The sequence below is a fragment of the Zosterops lateralis genome (assembly GCF_965231275.1).
Source record: "Zosterops lateralis genome assembly, chromosome: Z".
NCBI lineage: Eukaryota > Metazoa > Chordata > Aves > Passeriformes > Zosteropidae > Zosterops > Zosterops lateralis.
In genome coordinates this window covers 2,671,564-2,691,733 of record NC_139800.1, presented here as the reverse complement: position 1 = coordinate 2,691,733, position 20,170 = coordinate 2,671,564, and the positions used below count along the sequence as shown (strand labels likewise).

Sequence of the window (20,170 nt, the reverse complement as noted above, 5' to 3'; positions counted from 1 at the left end):
TTGGATGTCCTTCCATGATGGGGAGCAGCAAGCCCCAAAACCTGTGGTTTTCTGCATGACTCAGCTGTGTTTCTCACAGATATTTTAGTCGGCAGCACCTTTGCTGCATTTTCTTCAAAACAAACAAGGCTCGTGCTTGTTACTAACTAGACACATGAAGTTCTCAGTCTCAGCTATGTTTGTCCAGACACCCACTCTGCTACAACAGCTTCAAGTAAAACATTCCCTGAGCAAACACCTCTATGCAAGGTGCACCTTATCCTCAGTTATGCAGCCTTCCCTCAGCAAACTGAGCTCAAACTGTGTGTCAAAAAGCTCCTACCCTTCTGATGCTCTGTAGACGCCTTGCTGAATAAGATCAGAGCTAGGCAATTAATTAAATTTAAGCATGATGCCACTAAAAGGTGGTTCATTCTTGAGCAGGTCGAAGCTTTCTGTACTAGGGAAGGTGCTAGGAAGGAACAAAAAAGCATTGGGAAGTGGATGGGTGGTGGTGTGTGTGGGTTTTTTTGGCTTATGGAAGTGCTGGCATCAGGTTAGGGTTAGAGTGTTTGCTAGTTGTTTCTGCTGAAGAAAACATGAGGTTCCACATTTTTAGTAAAATCAGGGCATTCAATGCAGCACTCTCTGCCACCACCCATCCACTTCCCAGTGCTCTTCTGGGCAGTGTTCACTTGGAGACAATGCAGGACTTCATACTTTTGTTCAAGATATTAATCTCAAAGCCACCAAGGATCAGGTTAAGCAAAACTTGCACAAATGACAAAGGGTGGTTTCTTTGGCTCTCCTCTCCTTTGCTTTGCTAAAAATCTGACAGAAGCACAGGAGGCCAAGTCTGAATCTATAATGTCAATGGGAGTAAATGTTTGTGTTTCAGCGGGAGCATGATCAAAGCCTTGAGTGCTCCTTGACTTGACACTAAAATCTGCCATCACTCCGCTTCTAACCAACAAAAATGACAAAATTTGCTGTACCTGTCTCCATTTTTTTCCAGCAGCATCTCCTCAGTGTTCCCATTGGATCCAAAGACAGTCATGAAAATGTTGGCATCGGTCCCACCACTTTCGATGTCCCCAGTGACAACTGTGACCTCGTAGAGGATCTGGTGAGGATTACAAACAATCAGAATGTTTCATTTAAACACCTGTCCTTAACCCACCCTGAACAGGGCAACAACACATTTTCCTGGTGATCTACTTCCTTGGCAGACAAGCTCAGACAACTCAGCTTCTTGGTTCTTGTCCACACCACTGTTTTCAGAGGTAAAGTTGGACGTCAAAACTTGCTACGGGACTTTTGTGACCTTTTCCACAGATCTGCTCAGCCTTGAAAGAGACACTTTTATTGTGACAGTATCTGAATTACAGAAACACTGAATGGATTGGGTTGAAAGGAACCTTTAAAGCTCATCCAGCTCCACCCCCTGCCATGGGCAGGGACACTTTACACTATCCCAGGTGCTCCAAGCCCTGTCCAACCTCTCCTTAGACAATTCCAGGGATCCAGGGGCAGCCACAGCTGCTCTGAGAAAACTGTACAGGCCCTCATCACCCTGAGTGTACAAAATCTCTCCCTTTTTCTAATCCAAGTCAACTTTCCCTCAACCTTTAAACCCATTATCCCTTGTCCTGTTGCAATGTCAGTGATGAAGATTTTTTAAGCTGCTTCTTCACAGGAATCACAACCATGACAGCAATAGCTGGGTCTCCAACCCTCTGCTACCAGTGTCACTGCCTGGTGACCTCCAGCACTCCAGCTCTGCACTGCATCAAACTCTTGCTAATTTAAAAAAAAGAGTCTCACAGAAGAAGAGTTATTTCTTTTTCTTGGCTGCAAAATGTTTTCCCCAAAAGTACAGTGTTTATCTGGTCAATGTTTATTCCAGTAACATGGTGTGGAGGTTTGTACATCAGGACACTCCCTGTGGTACAAAAATTCAGCTATCCTGCTCTCCAAGGGGATGCTCACTGCTGCATCAGCTACAGAGTCCTTCCAGATCTTGTGTGCACTGAAGGCACGCCACTTTGTGAAAAGTGGGGTTTTTTTATAATTTTCACCTTACTAGTCTAATTTTGTTCTTTTCTCCTGACATGGGAGCAACAAGACTCAGAATAAACATGTCAAAAATGTGCAAGTCCCAGTGGCTGTCAGGGGTTTAAAGACTTCTAGACCACTTAGATGCTTTCAAGATCATAGCTGTGGTAAAAGGCTTCTTTAAGATGTGGAAGAATATCAAGAAACAGCTCCCAGAAACACATTTCTAATAGTGCACTGCTAGGCTAGTTTTGTTGGCCTGAATTTTGGCTGCCACAGAAATAAACAGTGCAAAGGAATAACATAATATAAAAAAATTCTTTTTCACATTTGTTTGAACCTGAGTAAGCTGTTGATCACATATTCATCCACATGTATCTTACATCTTAGCGATGCATCCTATTTTTTATAGGAAGGAGAAGAAACTCTTTTACCAATGCACTGAAGGCTTCTAATTACTGTGGTGGACATTGAGTAATTTCTCCAACTATGGGAAAGCAAATAAAAGCAAGCACTCAATTTAAAGCAAAAAGAGGGAATATCAAGCCAAGAAGAAAATTAAGTTGAAATGGGTACATATGGCTGTGCAAAAGCCAAGCAGAAAAAAAAATAAAAGAGAAAAGTATTAATCCTCCCAATGATGCTAAACATATAAGTTGTCTTTGAACTCTAAAATTCCTGTAAGACTCAGTTTCTAACTACAGCTATTTAGGAGGGAGCAGCCCCAAATTCCCTCAATAAGGAGACTGATCAGAAAGTGAAATGCTCACTTCTGGTTTCATGTCCCAAGCAACTCCCCAGATTTCCTTCAAATCTCCCATCAAGTTTCTGGCCTGACATCACAGGAAAAAAAAAATGTTGTTAGATGTATCTATTTTTGGTGTGCTTATGAAAATAAATATTCAGGATTGTACTTTTAAAGGAAGACTGAACATAAGCCTTCATTAACACTCACTTCAATCTATGGGCAAGCCATCAGCTCACCAATAGGAGAGTGGAAACCTCATCCAGCAGGTTAAATGACAGATGGGACATTTTTATGAGATTGGTTTTAACCTTGGTATTAAGTCTGAGGAAGGTTTCTTTATACCCTCTTAGGTCAATTCCACCACTGAAATCTGTGTTGATTTGGTGAATCCTTCACAAATGCTAAAAATGTTATCAATTTTTTGGGTGTCTGGGGAGCAAGAAAGATTTCAGGAGAATATCCTTAGCTTGGGAATCAAGAGCAGCATAAAGAAAAAAAAATGTACTAAGAAAGTGTAACCCGACTCTAAATAGAAGCACATCTATGGAGATTTTAAATTGCCACACAGGTATTTAAACACAGTGTTATTGTCACATTCATCCAGACTGTTATTTCTGCTACAAACCTTCCATCCAAAATCAGCATAGCTCAGCTTTCCAATTTGCACTTGTTTGAAATATGGCATAGCAGATATTACTTCAAAATTCATATATTTGAATGAAAATACTATAGAGTTTTATTCATCACTGATTCAACTTTCATCAGTTATTCTCACCAAAGACGAGGCTTACAAATGTTTTCATGTTTCAACAACTCCCAGTAATTGTTCATTTCCCTATCCCCTATAGGAAAATTTGGTATGTAGCCACATCGTGGAGGGATTAAAACATTAAGATACTTCCACTGCTCCAATCTGATGAGTTAGAAGTAATCCTTCACCTTGGAGCTGCTCCCATTCCACAGGTACCAGGTGATTCAGGGGGTAACAAGGTGAGGACAGGCTGCTCTGCCCTCCCATCCATGCCATGGCTGCACCCAGCCAGCCTCACTAACCACTGCTCTAAACAGTCATGATCCTAAACCATGCCAAGAGATTTTGCTAATAAAATAAGACAGGAAAGCAAAGCAAAGAGAAGGCTCAAGCCAGTTGCAAAAGTCAAAGTCTGAGAGCCGCTGATGCACCACCCGTGTCAGCAGAGGTCCCTGCAGCAGCTAAAGGCACAAAGTGAGCCTGGTGCCTACCTTGATGCCAATGTTAACACATTCTGCATCCAGGATGTTGAGGATTCGTGAGGTGAGCCCATCCCCTTTGTCTCTGGCCAGCCAGCACTTGCAGACAAAGTTGTACATGACGCCCTTGGTGGGCACGACAATGGTGAGCTCCTCCATCAGCCAGCAGCTCTCAGGGGTAGCGCCGTCGTGTCCCACCTGTGAGGGCCAGAGAGAAAACACCTCCTGGGGAAAGGGCATTTCTCTGCATGAGGGCGATTCACCTGGCAAGGAAGGACTCAGGGTCTGTATAACAGCATCACAACAAACCACTCCTCGAGGGAATGGAGGGAACTCTGGAACAGCGTCATTGCCATGGGCGGGGGAGATCAGGTCATCAACTGCTGTGCATGAGGGAAGCCCAGCCTCAAAAAAAGAAACCCCAGGGTAGACTGGGCTGTTGTGCATGAAATGTGTCCAGTCTCTTGTCACTCTGCCCTCTATATGCTCATTTGCAGTTGGCAGCAGACACATCTCTCCACCTTGACAAGCCTTTCCACTTCTGTCACTACACTGGAAAGTGATTATTCAAAGCTTTATAGCCAGGAGGGAAGATGCAGCTCAGCAAACACCCACATGTATTATTACAAGCACTTCCCTCACAAATCCACATATAAGTGAACTAAATGTATGATGCTGTTTCTCTGCTTCCCATCCCCTTAGACTGCAAAAGCTCTGTCTTTGTGCAGGAGACAACAGATGGAGCTTGCATCTGTAGCTGGTTGGTTTTCAAGGACCACCTCCTCCAGCCTCAAGAATGATCTGTCCTGGAGACCAGGAAGTCACACATGGGTGGCCACAAGCCTGAATGGATGAACAAAGACCTCCTGAAAACATTTAAGGGGAAAAAAAAGAAGAATACTAGAGGTGGCAGCAGGGGCAGAGGTCCTGCAGAAATGCAGAGAGAGTGCACAAGTGTGCAAGGATGAGTTTATGAAAGCCAAAGCCCACCTGGAACTGAATCTGCCAGGAAGCAGAGTTCCTGCAGGTATATCAGCAGCAAAGCAATATTGACAGTATAAATTTTTCCAAGAACCTGTGTGTGTCCCTCTTAAAGAAGGTTGGAAATTCAGCCTAGGGCAGACTTGGAAGCAAAATTATGTATCCAGGTCGATGTACGAACCTTGGTCAGTCATTCCAATGAGCTACCTGTCCATAAAAGACCTAACTGCACCTCATTAATTACAGAGAAAGTGTTTTTTCTGTCGTCTCTAGGAAAATGAAGTTCTTCATCCAAAAACCTCACTGGTTTTTGTTTCTAAATTATTAGGATATTTAGGGAGGCTCGGAAAGCAATTTTTAATAACAGATTCATCTAGCGTGATAAATCTGTGGTATCTATTTTTTTCCCCAAAAACAAGTGATCTTTTCTGTCTGACAGTCTCAGCCATCACTGCTATTAGGAGTATTATTGCTGTACTAAGGTCTGTGCAGCTGCAGAAAATTAGAGCTTAACCACTAGGGAAATTCAAGCCTACAATGGATGCATTAATCCTCTGATTCTTGGGGTGTGAGGTGAATGGGAATATAACACTTGCCTTCCCATTCCCTCTCTGCCAGCTTGGCTGAGCCTCTCCAAGCCCAGAGTCTTTGTGCAGCTCTGCAAGGCAAGGATGAGGCAGTGGGGAAAGTTTAGGGCCATGGTTCTGCAGTGACAAAGCAGCTGGAGGGAAAATCCCAATGAGCCTAATAAAATTTGCTGGTATTTGGGGTTCATGGCACACCCTTACCTGCTCACATCATAGAATCATAGAACAGTTTAAAGCCCATGCCATTCAAACTCTCCTGCCATGGGCAGGGACACTTTCCACCACCCCAGGTTGCTCCAAGCCCCATCCAACCCGTCCTTGGGAACTTCCATGGATGGGATATCCACAGCTTCCCTGGGCAAAGTCTCATTCCAGAACATTCCTAGGTGCCACATTATCACAGCAAACTTTAACTTCTTTGGTGTCAGTGACAGCCAGAAGGAAACAACCTGTGCATCCAGCTGCCTTGGAGAAGCACAAGGCAAGGACCTCAAGAACAATGCAAATTCTGGGACAAATTCAATCCGTGTCAGCCAAGTCTTCCCTGTAGATGGACTTCAGCAGCAGAGCACCAGGATTTGACTTTCAATTCTGCAGACAGACCATGCCAATACAGTGACTAATGCCAAGGCATGGCCACACCAGCAGTGTAGCCAGGATGTGCATATCAATATCACAACAAGTGTTTTGGGCTGAGATGTTTGAACTAAATTAGAATAACAGAATTTCAAAGGTAAGTAGATCCTTACTTTGGCTGTTTGAAAACCTTTGTAACTTTTTCCTACTGTCTTTGAGGGACTGCTCATCACTGGCACTGAGATTCACAATTTATACTGAGCAGCTCAGGATCACATAGAAACCCAGTTGCAGAGGGAAAATCTGAGAGAATATTTGTGTAAAGAAGGTTCAGAGAATACTAGAGAAACCTAAGGGTCAGGTCCCTAGCCACTGAGGGACTGGACTTGCATTTGCAACATTTGTGTGTCCTTGATTTTTCTCTGTATTAATAACAGAGAAAGGCCCTGAACCAAAAGCAGTTTATGAAAACAAGACAATGCAGGACATTCCCAGACATACCTGAGTCTCTCTGCTGCAACAACAGCCTAGGAACTTCCATTCATTAGGAGAAGAAATATTTAAAATTATCTTGAAAACACAGTATAAAGTGTCTACACTGAACAACTTGTGTTATTTATTTTCATGTCAGAGTATCTATTAAAGTCCACCAGTAATAAATATTTTATCTGTAGGCTTACAAGACAGGAATAAATGAGCCCCTTTCAGATTACTTCGTGTTCCACTGTTCCTGCTTTAAGTGGAGTATCTTTGCAGCAGGAGCACAATACCAAACTTGAAGTAGAATCACAGTCCTGCTAAATAGTACAATGTGCTGCCTGGGTTGTACAGAGGGCTCCTGGAAATTTAATCCTCATAGTATGCTATTTTCACATGGCAGCTCACATTCAGAACTTTTCACCTTCCACACAAACAGACAAACGCCAAATCCAAGAACGAACTGTTCCTCACTTCTCCCCAAGTAGATAACCAGCAATTTTCTGCAATGTCCCTGAACACTGCAATTTTCTAGAAGGAAAATGCGGACTGGTGCCATGGCAACCGCGGCAGACTAGCACATCGATGTCATCCCTGGGACACGGGTCCAAAAGAAGGGACCTTCCAAGCTGAGGGCACTGCAGGAAGGAAGGCAGAAGGCCAGGAGCAGGTGGCTCCTTCAGCTGCGAGCTGGGGAGTTGCAAACCAGAAGGGGAAAGTGATCCGGGGTGAGGCACCAGCCTGGTGAGATCACTGAGTGCTGGGGTGAAAGAGTGCAGGAGAACATCGGCAGCCTGAAAGATATATGTTATTTCTTTTTCCAGCTCTCTGCATTTTATTTGTAACCTTTTATCTTTTTTTCCATTTGTATTCCTTTCCAAATTAATTTTTGCCTTGCTTCTGCCTATTTCAAAGTGTATTCTCCTACTTTCTTCTATTTTCTACCCATTCCCTACCCTATTCACTATATCCTTTTTAGCATCTCTTTCTATTTCTTTCTTCAGGCTGCTCTTCCTGTCTCTCTGACCCTGAGAGGTGACACTGTCATTTTCCTCCTTCTGTCCTGCTCCATGGCTGTTTCCATGTGTGCCCAGTCTGGAAGAGAAGGATTGATACACTTATTTCACTATAAAAGTTGTACTTCGAGATGGGCTAGACAGAAAGTGCCACTAATACTCATAATAACCAGGCACTGGGAGTGCATTAAGAAAATGGCTTGATAATAAACCCAAATTTCTCAAGATGTCAGAATTCATTGCTTGAGTGAAAGGTAGTGCAAGTGACAGTCTCTCAGCTGCAACAGTAGGTTTTACAGATGTGAAGATTTTCTTATTAGTTTTTCTTAGTATTTCTTAGTATTAGTATTTCTTTTTCTTTCTCATCTCTTTCCAATTATACAGGCACACATATCAACAGGTAGGTTTACTTCCACAGAGGGATAGGGGTAAAAAACCAAGATTAAATAGGCTCCTGGAGTCCTCAGGTACTGGGGGCTTCAGTACTTGAGGGGCTGGAACAAGCTTTAAGGAGATGGAACTGCCATCTGAAACAAGAATGATGTATACAAACACTCTGGAATATTCATGTGAAGTTTAAGCCCAGTGATGGAGAGTATATGCAAATTATGTCTCCCTGAGCCATAACAGAAAAAATGGTTCCTGTACCGAAATCTATTTGCGCATATTACTCACAAATTATGATTAATTTTCTTCTCTAAGCCTGTGTCCTCCAAACTGTGAAAACAATTTTCATGTTTAGCTAGGAAATTATACAAGATGTGTTTCTCACAATTTATGAAATCCAATTGGAAGCAGTGAAAAAAAATGAACAAGGAAAAAGACCCATGAAGAACTGCATCCTGGGAAGATTCACTGCATCTAGCAATAGAAGGGATGGAGCAAGAAAAAGCAGTGCCAGAGATGGGACAAAACTGGGACATGTTGTAACTTCTTTACGAGTCACAATTATCTTCTGCTTCACAAGGATCCTGGTTTTGTGCAAAAGTAAAGCATACTTATTTACAGGTTCAGACACATGCAAAATCTTACCAGCACAGTCCTGTTTACATTCCTTTTAGACCCAAGAGCCTTTTCTTCACTGCTAAGAATAACAGAACCACATGCTTTCTTTGGCCACACATCTCATACGCCCCCAGCACTCGCGCTGCGTTCACAACATACCTCCACTTTCTTGATCTCCCCAACATCCAGGCCCCAAACTGAAAACTTCTCCACAGAGCCATCTGCAAATTCATCCTTTCCTTCTTCGAGATCCAGCCACAGCCTCTCAGTCTGCACTTTCTGGGGGCCCATGATGATGATGAAGACGCGGCTGTCGGTGCTGGAGTCGTACTCCGTGCCCGTCGTGACGGTGATGTGGTACGGGATCACTGTGACACACAGAGAGGTCTGCTCATCATAAAACCCACACACACACATGCACTTGTACCAGACTTGAGGAAACCAGGGGCTCATCCCATCAGAGGGAGCAGCTGTGCGTGCCAAATAGGTTCACATCCCATTGAATTCATTTGGAGAAGCGATAACATCATGCTTTGTTGGGCTAGGAGTGTGCTTTGGAGACTGCTTTCCCATGGCACGCTTGGGACTGAATTCTGCAAGGGTTAATCTCCCCAGACAACCCTACCGGCTGCAAGGAGTCCAGATTTCTCCCTAATAGCAGAAGACTTGAATCCTTATTGACACCAAGAGACCTTCCTGAAGATGAGTCTGGGAACCTAAATCTTAAACAGGCTATTAGGCCAAAGTGATCTTACACTCCCCGTTCAATAAAGACAAATAAATCTGCGCTGGCTCCAAGGTAAGCCATCACTGACTGAAAGTCCCAGAACAACCACAAACGCTCTCCTTTGTGCCTCATTCAAGGATTGCTGTGATCTATGGGGCAGCTCCGGGTTTCAGCATCCCTGTACAAACCCAGACAGAACAATCCTTGTATTAAAGGTAAGTCATTCAATAATTCTATGCATTGCATAATAATTTTGGTTAGGGGCAGGGTGGGGGGGGGAACCTTCAGGGCAAGGCTTGGTAAAAGAGGAGGTGGTTTTTCTGTGGTTTTCAGAAATTTCAGTTCAGCTGTTAAAAGGGAGGAAGTGCCAGACTGCTTTTCAAGGGCTTTCCAAAAGCTCATTTGGGTAAGCCGAGCAGGCGGTGCAGAGCTGGTTGCTGAATACTCGTTTGATTTCTCAGAACATTTGTGCAGGGCTGTTCAAACAGTTCTGACAAGACTCAGAGCTCTGAAACTTGCTTCGTCACAGACTCAAAACAGCCTGGCTTCATCATCACTTTTCTGATTAAAAAAAAAAAACAACCCAAAAGTTTATAAGTTGACAAAAAAGAAAAACTTGCCTGGTTTCCAAATTACCCAAGATTGACACCTAATTTTGCTTTATGATGACTAACAACGTTTTTGAGGTGGGGGTTGTACTAGAAATTCAGATCAGACTCAGAACACTTGTGCAACATCAGGGAAGGCATAAATTCATGCTGATCAAATTTGTCCTTACCTCTGGGCAGAGCAGAACCCAAAAAGATTCGTTCAGCCCCAATTTGTGAATTTTGTGTACCAACACAAAATGAGCTGATGATTAGGCAAGATTTATTCTCCCATTTATGGTGTGATTTGCATTCCAGTGGGTGCATCAGCACAATGATGCATTTAGCAGGAAAAGGGTTTAGTTGTAGTCAAGGCAGATATAATAAGAATATATTGAGGGGCAATGTTTAGGACATCTCCAGACTTTTAAACAAAGTGTATTTTGAATAGGGACATTTTTGTTCATACAGGTTTTGTCCTGTTCTGCTGTGACAGACTAAGTTCAGAGAACTAACAGCATTTCTAGCTGATCCTGAAGCCAAGGTACTTGAAAGACCTATAAAAAAGAAATGAGAACTTTGAGTAACTATGATTTCCCACTTTAAATAATGGATGCAGAGGTATATAGTAGCTTGGGAGAGCAGTCCTGTGCTGTTCTTTCCTCTGAAAACTGGAAAATGGATCCTTAAATTAGTTTATTTTCCCTCCCTGTCTTCTCCCTCTTTGTCTGGGACTCGTATTTCCCTTTTTTCAAGCACTAGAGGATGCAAAACCTGCAGCAAGTGGCCACAGCAGGACATCACAGGTCCTCCAGCCCATCTCCCTTTGTCCTTGGGTGCCAGCACTTGGTTCAGGCTCCTTGAGGCCACGTGTTCCCCTCTCAGGAGGGTGGGTTTCCTGAGGGATCCATCCATGCCATCCCCAGGGCTGCCTTCCAGCATGGGAGAAGGTTCCCAGTTCAGATCCAAGCATCATCCCAGCCAAGAGGACCTTTCCCTGAACTCCATCCTCACATCCTCCACCTCCTGCCCCTCAAAGGCATTTCCAATTTGCTCTCAGCACAGTCAGGACTGGGCTGACTGACAAAAGTCACTCCCTTTCCCAGCCAACTCCCAGTGCCACTTCCTGAGTGACCCAGCTGAGCTGGCTCTTTATCCAGCTCAGAAGGTGGCTGCCTGGCTCACTCAGTCCATCTTATCTGACATTCCTGCAGGAAGCAGTTTCCTAAATGAGGCCATGTCACTGAGCAGAGATAGTGGTGATGACAACCTCCAGGACTCAGAGGAAAAAAGACCACCCTGCCACAATGGGGATGATGGGAACTGTCCTAGCTCTGCTGGAGAAGGGTTCCCATGGGAAATGATGATATTTTACCCATTATTCGTGAAACTACACAGAATGCCAACATGGCAGATGTTATCCATTGTCACAGCACAAAAGTAACATCAGGAGGAACATGGAAATCACTTACTTTTTATTTGAGCACAATGTGGGATTACAAAAGGAGGGTCTGCCCCAAGACACATGGGTTGCAGGCCAGGTTTAGTGAGGTGCAGCATTACATCTGCTTCCCAAATGAAAGGTGTGGGACCCAGGCATCACACCACAACAAGCTACTGGGCATCAGAGGAGCTGCAAACCATCCACACAACAGTGTGACCACTGTTGGACCCTGTGTGAGTCCCCCTGGAGAGCTATCTTAGACTTCTAAGGAAAATTACATAATTTTCTCTTCATTTACCATGGAAGTTTGAGGTAAGTTTAATCATTTTGCACTTGCCGTGGATTAAGAGCACACAGACAGACGGTAACTGTGATGCAGCTGCTGCTCAGTTAGTCAATAAAACACAGTATTGTAATCACATATCTAAAATCTTAATCCTGTGTAGGATATCAAAGAACTGTAGGTTCAATTTAGCTGATAAGTCATTGCCCTGGAACACAGAGGTGGTAAAAAAAAAAAAAAAAAGGGTATATAAATCATAAAATCATAGAATGATAGAAAAGCAAGGTTGGAAGGGACCTTAAAGTTCATTTCATTCCAACCCTCCTGCCATGGGCAGGAGCACCCTCCACTAGACCCACACAAAATCTGTTGTGTTGTGTTTTCCTCCCCACTACCTGTGGGGAGGAAAAAAGAAACCTGAGAAGTCCTAAAAATAAATCACATTTAAACTCAAATTAAAGAATATTTCCTTTTGAAATACCATCTCAATTAAGCCAAATAAACAGTTTGCAAGCACTGAATTTGCTGAGAAACTTCATGACTTATTCCTCTGTTGAGGCCAGAGAGCTGCAGGAAAAGCAGAGGACACAGAAACACCAGCCCTGATCCAGCCTGTCCCAAACCAGCCACAGCACAAGGAGAAATGATTTGTTGTTTTGCCTCTCTTTGCTCTCCAGGAGGATGAACACAGCCTCTTAAGCACTGAAAGCGAAGATCTCACATGGATGCATGCAACCAAAACACTCAGCCACAACCACTCACGTGAGCCTTCCTCTGCTGCCTTGACCAACTTGGATTTTTTGGGCTCCTTCAGGTTGGCATTGCTGTCCTGGCTGGAGATGCTGAGAGAAGAGGCATCCAGGCTGTTCCTCTCGCCATCGTAACTCTGGGAGGGAGGAATGTTTGGGAGGGTGAGGAAGTGATACAGTCTTATACCTGCCCTGAGTGGAATAGGTCCCCTGAAGATGCATCAAGTCTGAGGGTTGACCTGCAACTTCTCACAGTGGCTTAATAATAATCCACAATAATAATAAGAGTGGTGAGACAATTTCTCTGGATGTGCTTTGTATAGGAAAAGGGCTTAATAATGACAAAAATAACAAACATTATCAAACAAGGGAAATATAAGTTGAACACAGTGCAGAGAATACTCTTACTCTGTAAAACTGTCCAAAAAAGCAACTGAGCAGTTCTGGGCAGGGTTTTAAGCACTTGATGGTCCAGGTGGGTTTTTTGGCACCTCATCCAATGAAATTGGCCACAAGTTTTGGGGTACATTTCTAAAGCCCAACCAGTGTCCTTGTGCTGGCACCTGGACAACTACTGGGAAAAGAACATGGAAGTTTCTGGGTCTTTTACCTTATTAGGACAGCAAGAGATGAGTCTTAAACATTTCCTTATATGGAAACACCCACTAAGGTGGGGGTGCATTAGTACAATGGGGCTGAGTCCTACTGTTGTCAGCTGTTCCCATGTGCCTCAGGAAAGACATTAGAAGAAAACCCTGTAGTTCCCCAGGTACCTTTTTAGTCAGCATAGCTCGAATAAATGTGGCTTGTATTGTACTGGTGGTCTTTCATTTACTTCATTGGTAACCCTGACAGGCCATTTTGGATGTGTGTTACATTAAAAGAAAATATAATAGACCTAAGAGTCTTGTGAGTTGTGACCTTTTCTGTGCTACCTGTCTGAAATTGTCTGAGATTGTCTGAAATCCAGATCAATGGAGCAGTGCCAGAGCTCATAGAATCATAGCAGGGACCTTAAAGGTCATCTGGTTCCAATCCCCCGTGGGCAGGGACACCTTTAACTATTCCAGGTTGCTCTAAGCCCCTTCCAACCTGGCTCTGGACACTGCCAGGGATCCAGGGGCAGCCACAGCTTCTCTGAGCAACCTGTGCCAGGGCCTCCCCACCCTCATAGGCAAGGATTTTTTTCTAATATGAAATCTAAACCTACTCTCTTTCAATCTGAACTCAGACCCCTCTTGTCTCGTCACTCCAGGCCCTTTTAAATTGTCTCCATTTTTATTGTCAGCCCTCTTCAGCTACTGGATAGCCACGATTAGGTCACACTGAAGCTGCCTCTTCTCAGGCTGAACACTCCCAATTCCCTCAGCAGAGCTGCTCCATCCCCCTGATCACCTTCCTGCCTCCTCTGGCCTGGCTGCAGCAGCTCCACGTCCTTGTGCTGTTGGAGGCAGGGCTGGGGCAGCTCTGCAGGTGGGCTCTGACCTGAGCACAGGGGCACAGGGGCACAATCCCCCTCCTGTCCTGCTGCCCATGCTGGGGCTCAGCCCAGGGCACATGGGGTTCAGGCTGGGGCAGGTCCAGCTCTCACCCACAGCACCCCCAGGTCCTTCTCCCAGGGCTGCTCATCAGACGCAGCTCAAATGTCTTAAGAGGCAGAGTTCTGCAAATCTGGGTGATGTGAAACACTACTTGTGTTTGAAGAGTCACTGACAATGCACTTGGTGTCACTGTCCAATAAACGTGAGGCTTTTGCCACACAGTCAAATAATTAAAAGCAAAAATGGGGTGATTAGTTTTTCCTCGTTAGAAATTGATAAAAGCAACAGGGTAAGCCTGTCCACAAGGCACTCACAGCATCGTGTGCTGCAGTTTTATGAGGCAGCATATGGCAACACTCATCCATGGTGTAACTCCTCTTACATCCGCTCTGCTGCCTCCAGGATGAGCCTGGGCCAATTCCATTGATGATCATTTTAGTGGTTACTGTCAATTAAAGCCTCTCTGTATTTTGCAAAGTGGACTCCTTAAATAAAATGAACTTATAATCAGCTGCTTTATTATGTCTCACTGTATAGAAGTAAGAGAAGTCTATTAATCTTGTTTGCTAATTTTAATTAGAGCATGTACCTCGAATTCCAATTAGCTGCACTAAGCTGATAAGCAATAGAGTGTGCAAGTAGAAAGGACATTTCACTAGAAAATGTTTGGTGCTCTGAGTGGTAGCAAAGAGACCTTGCTTTTTATGTCAGGCAGTGGTGGAATAGGGATCTGAACAGAAATAAACACCCAGTCCAAGTGAGGATGAAGTCAAAGGACCCAATATTCTGGCTGGAGGACTTTGAATAGTGGGACCCATTACCAACCTGCTTTGTGAGCATGGCCAGGACAGCAGCAGGGAAATGCTGTTTATCAGCAAGGTAGTGAACTCTCATCTGAAGGGTTCCACTTACACTCCTTGATTTTTCTGTTGAAATTGCAAATTACAGAGCTAATGATAATGGGCTGAGAGTGGCCTTACTTTCAGCTCTCGTCTGAAAATCAGAAATTAATTTTGGATAAGCCAAAAGCCCTCTGAATCCCTAATGAGCTGCCTTGGACTCCAACCAGATACTCAATAATTTTATTTTTATGGGTGGCAGTGGGATCTGCTTTTAGCCATAACTATACCTGTTCATAAAGTGTGCGCTCTATCTTTTTGTCCTCTTTCTTTTTGGAGAGCCAGCGCTCGCACAGAAAAACAAATGACTCCTCTGTGGTTTCATCCAGGATCTCCACTTTTTCCAGAAACCAGTCAGGGCTGAACATGCTATTGTCATGACGAATCTTGATCTTGTATAAAATGCCAAGGTCCACAGCCTGTATTGTGAACGTGTCCTCCTGCAGGGTGTTCAAGAGCAGTTGGTTCTGTTAACAAACTCCCAACACATCATCCACTGGAAAAAGGCAAAAAAAAAGGGAGACTACAGACCACATATGTTTAAATTCCATATTTCTGGATGGCGTTTGGCTAAAAGCTTTGCAGAAGTCTATAGAGGCATGTCTGTAAGCTAAAACTGTTCTTCAGGGAAGTGTTTTAAAGCCTGCTTCTGCTAGGAAGGGGGCTGCAAGAAACACCACTTTTACAACCAGTTAGAATATTGAAATCCTGGGAGATTTTTAAAGTATGCTTCCCTTTCTAATCCAGTTAGATTTGTATGAACAATCCAGATAAGACAATCCTTGCCACCATTATATCCAAGTGACCCATGGAATGACCACAGAGCATCACTTTTGGTGTTATTTTCCCAGATACAGCTGAAGTTTAAGTCCCATAAGTTTAACAAGTTTTCTGGTGGATTCCAATGTGTACATGCAAATCAGTTGCACAGGGACTGTGGGAATCTGCAGCTCACAGCTCCAGCCAGTTTCCATGACCAAGCTCATAATTTGTCCATCAGTGACTTCATAGGAACATCTGCCTGTTTGCTGCAGTGCCTGTCAGTTGTAATACCCAGCTGACAATCCATACAAAGCATTTTAAGAGGTAATGAATGTGGTAAATGGAATCAATCAATTCATCTCTCATAGGAAAACTCAGCCTATAAAGGCAGTCATTGACTTGATAGGTTAAAGACTGAGAAATGGAAAGTGTCATTAAGCCTTCACATTTGTACCTGTCCTCTTTCAAACTTGTTGAAGTTTGTTTCGGATTTACTGAGTTTTCTCTCTCCCATGTCCCCCATGTCTCCATAGATATTTAGGAAGACATTGGCATCTGTCCCAGCACCATAGATATCCCCAGTGAACACGGTGATCTTGTATGTGTGAACTGCAGAAAGAAACAGAGATGATTTCTGGTCAGATGAAATATTAAGATCCATGTTAGGTACTGAATTTACCTAAGAAAATGTTCTCCAGATTTTCTGTTCATCACTTGTAGAGGTATTAAATCCCATGTGGTTTTTCTTTCAGGTTTCCAGTCCAAAGACTGGAGAATCCCTGGGCTGGCATTTGCTGACTTTCCTTTTCTCCATCTAATCAATACCTGTGTGTTGCTTTGATCACACAGTTCATGGTTAAAAATGCAAAGAATCATTATGGTCATTACTGGATGAGAAGTCAATAGAGGTGAGGGAACTCAGCACCTTTTCACACAGAGGCTCGAGGGACATAGATCTGGGGACAAGTAATTTAGTGCTGTGAATCCTTAATACTCCATCTTCCATAAACAAAGACTGGGAATTCAGATGTGCAGTTACTACAGGAGTTAATGGCATGTATCTCTATAAATTCCCCAAACAGACAGAGAACAGGTTTCTGGGTCCTTTTGCTGAGAGAGTATTTAATTAAGGAAGGGCTGGAGCAGTGCTGTTTAAGTACCCTTTCTCTTTAGCTTGCTCAATGATGAGACAATAAAACCTCATCAAGCCTTTAGTAATGTGCTTTACTAAACCTGTTAAATACTCCTGTTTTTATTTTGCTACTCTTCTCCCAATTATATGGGGAAAACAAACAGTTACTGAAAGCATCCTCTCCAGGAAAACAGTGAGGGTCTCCACAAGCCTCTGATTACCCTGGTGGCATATGAGCCGTGGAGAATGCCTCCCTGAAAATCCCAGGGCAATGCAAATGAGCAAGAGGCACAAAGTGTTAGTTAGGATTCTGTGTATGTTAACAGCACTGAAGAAAATTGCTATATTGCCTTTTTGTTCTTTCACAGAAAGACAGTCTCTATTCTGCTTTGTCATCCATGAAAGATTTCCATTGATTTCTCTGAGAAATGGATCAGAGTCAACACCTGAGAGCATCCACCAGGATTATGTGCAGTGCTGGATATTCTGGTTTGCCTCTTCACACGTGTCCTACAGAATTACAGTTCCATGTTTGAGAGGCAACTGCTCCTTTAGTAAGGAAGGAAGCATTATATATCTTCTAATTAGTCAATGCATCCCTCCTTGGCCTTTCTTTGCTAGTTCTAGAGGCCTCTAGGACTGAAACACAGCATATTATAAAAAAAAGATGATCCTCAGAATACCACAAGCTGCTTTTCCATCACTGTCATTTACACTGTGTCACTGCCCAAGATGTAGACATGCAGAAGATTTAATTCTTGTCCCAGATATTTTATGTCTAAAGCAGAAGTTCCCAAACTTAGCCCTAGCTCCATGCCAGAAGGAACTTTTAATAACACAAAAAATCTATTCCGTAGATTGTAAAACTTATTTAAGGCTTTGCCTTCAGGAGGAGAAGTGAGTCACCTGGGTTAATTAACAAATGGTAACTGATCCAAGGTAAAGCAACAGAAATTAACAAGTTAAGGAAAATGTCATGCAGGCACCTAGATGTCACAGAATCATTGAATCATCAATTTGTTTGGATTGGAAGGGACCTTTAAAGGCCACCTTGTCCAACCCACCTGCCATGGGCTGTGACCTTCCATTAGACCACACTTATCAGAGCCTCATCCAGTCTGAGCTCAAATATTTCCAGGAATGAGGCATTCACCACTTTTCTGGGCCACCCTCATCAGTGTTTTACCACTTAGTGATTGGTTTTAAAATTGTCTTTGCAGGAAAAGAAATCTCCCATAAGCTACCATGTAGCTCTTAACAGGAGGAAGGAGGACACCCGTCTTCCTTCCAGCAGGGCACCTCTTCCCTTGGCAGTAGAAAACAATCCACATTAATTCCACTCTGACAATGTTCTACAGCAAATGCAAGTCAGACTCTGAAAGAAAAGCAACAGTGAGAGAACTTATTTTCTCTGTTGAATCATCTTGTTGTCAGAGGCGAGAGTCAAGAATGGAAATGGCATCTGAAATCCTTTTGCTCTGCTCAGGAGGAGGAAGTTCATGACCTCTCTCAAGGACATAATGAGCTCTGGGTGAGAAAAGGAGATTCTTTTCTAGAGGAAAAAGAGGCACAAACAGCTGCACATACAGAGAAGCAATGATTTAGGGGTGAAATTACAGTTCTTTTTCACTTGCTTCAGCTACCAGTAAGGCCAAACACTGAACGTCACCATCTTATAGGATGAACTCAAAACTGAATAAGAATTTTTTTCTCCTCCTGAAAGGCATTTTAATGAGGTGAGGGTGGCTGCAATGACCCAAGTTTCTAAAGGTTATGCATATGTACCTGAAGGGCAGCAGGAAAAACAACTCTGGGAGGAAAGAGGAGCATTAATTAGACTCATAGGATAGGAAAGGAAGAGGCAGAGTGCACAGCACAGAAGAAGCTGGGCAAAGGAGTGAAGAGGTTAACACAGCCTTAAAGACAAGATATAAGAATTTTGTTAGGCACCAGAGGAAATATGGAAATTATGGGTGTGGAAGGGTGCCTGTGACAGGTTCTCAAAAGCCCCAACAGTAAAATAATGATGTTATTGCACAGAAGTGCTGCAGGTGTGAGAGAGGCCAGAAAACAGGAAAGGAAAGAGAAGTGAAGAGTTGTGCCAGCAGGGCACTGAACCGCTCATCCAAACATTTTCTTCCAAAAATCTCAGACAAATCATCCCTACCTACTCCTAGGATTAAATTACCTTCTAAAGGGTCTTCGACTTCTTCCTCTATCTGCTTGAGTGTCCCATCCTTCATGAGCTTTTCAGTAAAAATATCAGATGGCACCAGTTCTCTGACAGTCTCACCGTCATCTTCAGACTTTGCAAGCCATCTTTCACATGGAAATGTGATAGTTTCTGAGCCCTGGAGTAAACATCACAGAGGAGAGCTCTTCAAAACAACATGAACACACGACAGCATTTCCCCTTTGAAAACACTCTGACATGCAGGCGAGGATTTTCAACTCATGTATGTATGCTTGTGTGTGTAGAGGCAGACCTAAAATAGTGCACAGAAATGTGTTTCCTCCAGAAAGAGGACATCTGAGGGCTCTCAGAAGCAGCACTGAACATGCAGCAGAAAACAGGATTCCCAGTGGGTGTGTGAGAGTGGCTGTATGATGCAGTACATCTCTGCCCTTCCCAGTATTAAAACTTGTAAATTCCTGATCAGGACTGCACCATTCCTGCTGAAGCTGTGCTTTATTGACACTCTGCAATTCCTCTTCAACCCTTATTCAGGCAGCATTTTCTTTGAAGCCAGTAGGGCTTTTTTTGCTGGTTTTTTTTTTGTTGTTTTTTTTTTTTTTTTCTGAGCTCAATACCTCATGATTTCCCTTATAATTCTGTGACTCAAGCTGGGTTACAGGCAATTCCCATACATGCAATACGAGGAGAAAAATACTGATTTAATTTTTGATCTTTTGTTTTGACTTCACTTTGGTGGAAACAAATATGATTTATATCATCAAACAGACAAAAACAATAGAACATGTGTTTTCCACTTGGTAAACAAAATTAATCCCAGACTGTTCATTAAGAACAGACTCCCATAAGGCCTCCAAGATGGTAAGAGGCAGGAGGCAGCTTTCTCCATGCTGGGTACCCCAGGCTATGACTCCATGAGGAGAGGAGCATGAGCCACCATGCAAGATACAGAGGCCACAAGCCTGAACAGAAGGCAAAAAAAAAAAAAAAAAAAAAAAAAAAAAAAAAAAAAAAAAAAAAAAAAAAAAAAAAAGTTCGTTTTAATCTCACAGTAACTAACTACAGAAAAATAGAAAAAAGGCCCTTTCTTTGATGACAAGCTCATCGTTTATATCTTACACTGCACAGGGGCTTCCTGCTCTTTCCAGCATACTTTGTGCCATCACTTTCATATATAACATCCTAATGGATGTTAAAC

General features: G+C 43.2%; 1 protein-coding gene across 1 annotated transcript in view; it reads right to left on the bottom strand.

Annotated features, from left to right (window-relative positions):
- LOXHD1 (lipoxygenase homology PLAT domains 1) overlaps nucleotides 1–20,170 on the bottom strand; it is a gene marked incomplete at both ends in the record, with an annotated part of 189,042 nt that overhangs the window by 36,142 nt on the left and 132,730 nt on the right. Inside the window, 7 exons of the mRNA XM_083883544.1 lie at nucleotides 975–1,102; nucleotides 4,025–4,210; nucleotides 8,814–9,022; nucleotides 12,458–12,581; nucleotides 15,115–15,324; nucleotides 16,101–16,255; nucleotides 18,967–19,129. Coding sequence (XP_083739670.1) covers nucleotides 975–1,102; nucleotides 4,025–4,210; nucleotides 8,814–9,022; nucleotides 12,458–12,581; nucleotides 15,115–15,324; nucleotides 16,101–16,255; nucleotides 18,967–19,129 — 1,175 coding nt within the window. The remainder of the gene's footprint in view (nucleotides 1–974; nucleotides 1,103–4,024; nucleotides 4,211–8,813; nucleotides 9,023–12,457; nucleotides 12,582–15,114; nucleotides 15,325–16,100; nucleotides 16,256–18,966; nucleotides 19,130–20,170) is intronic.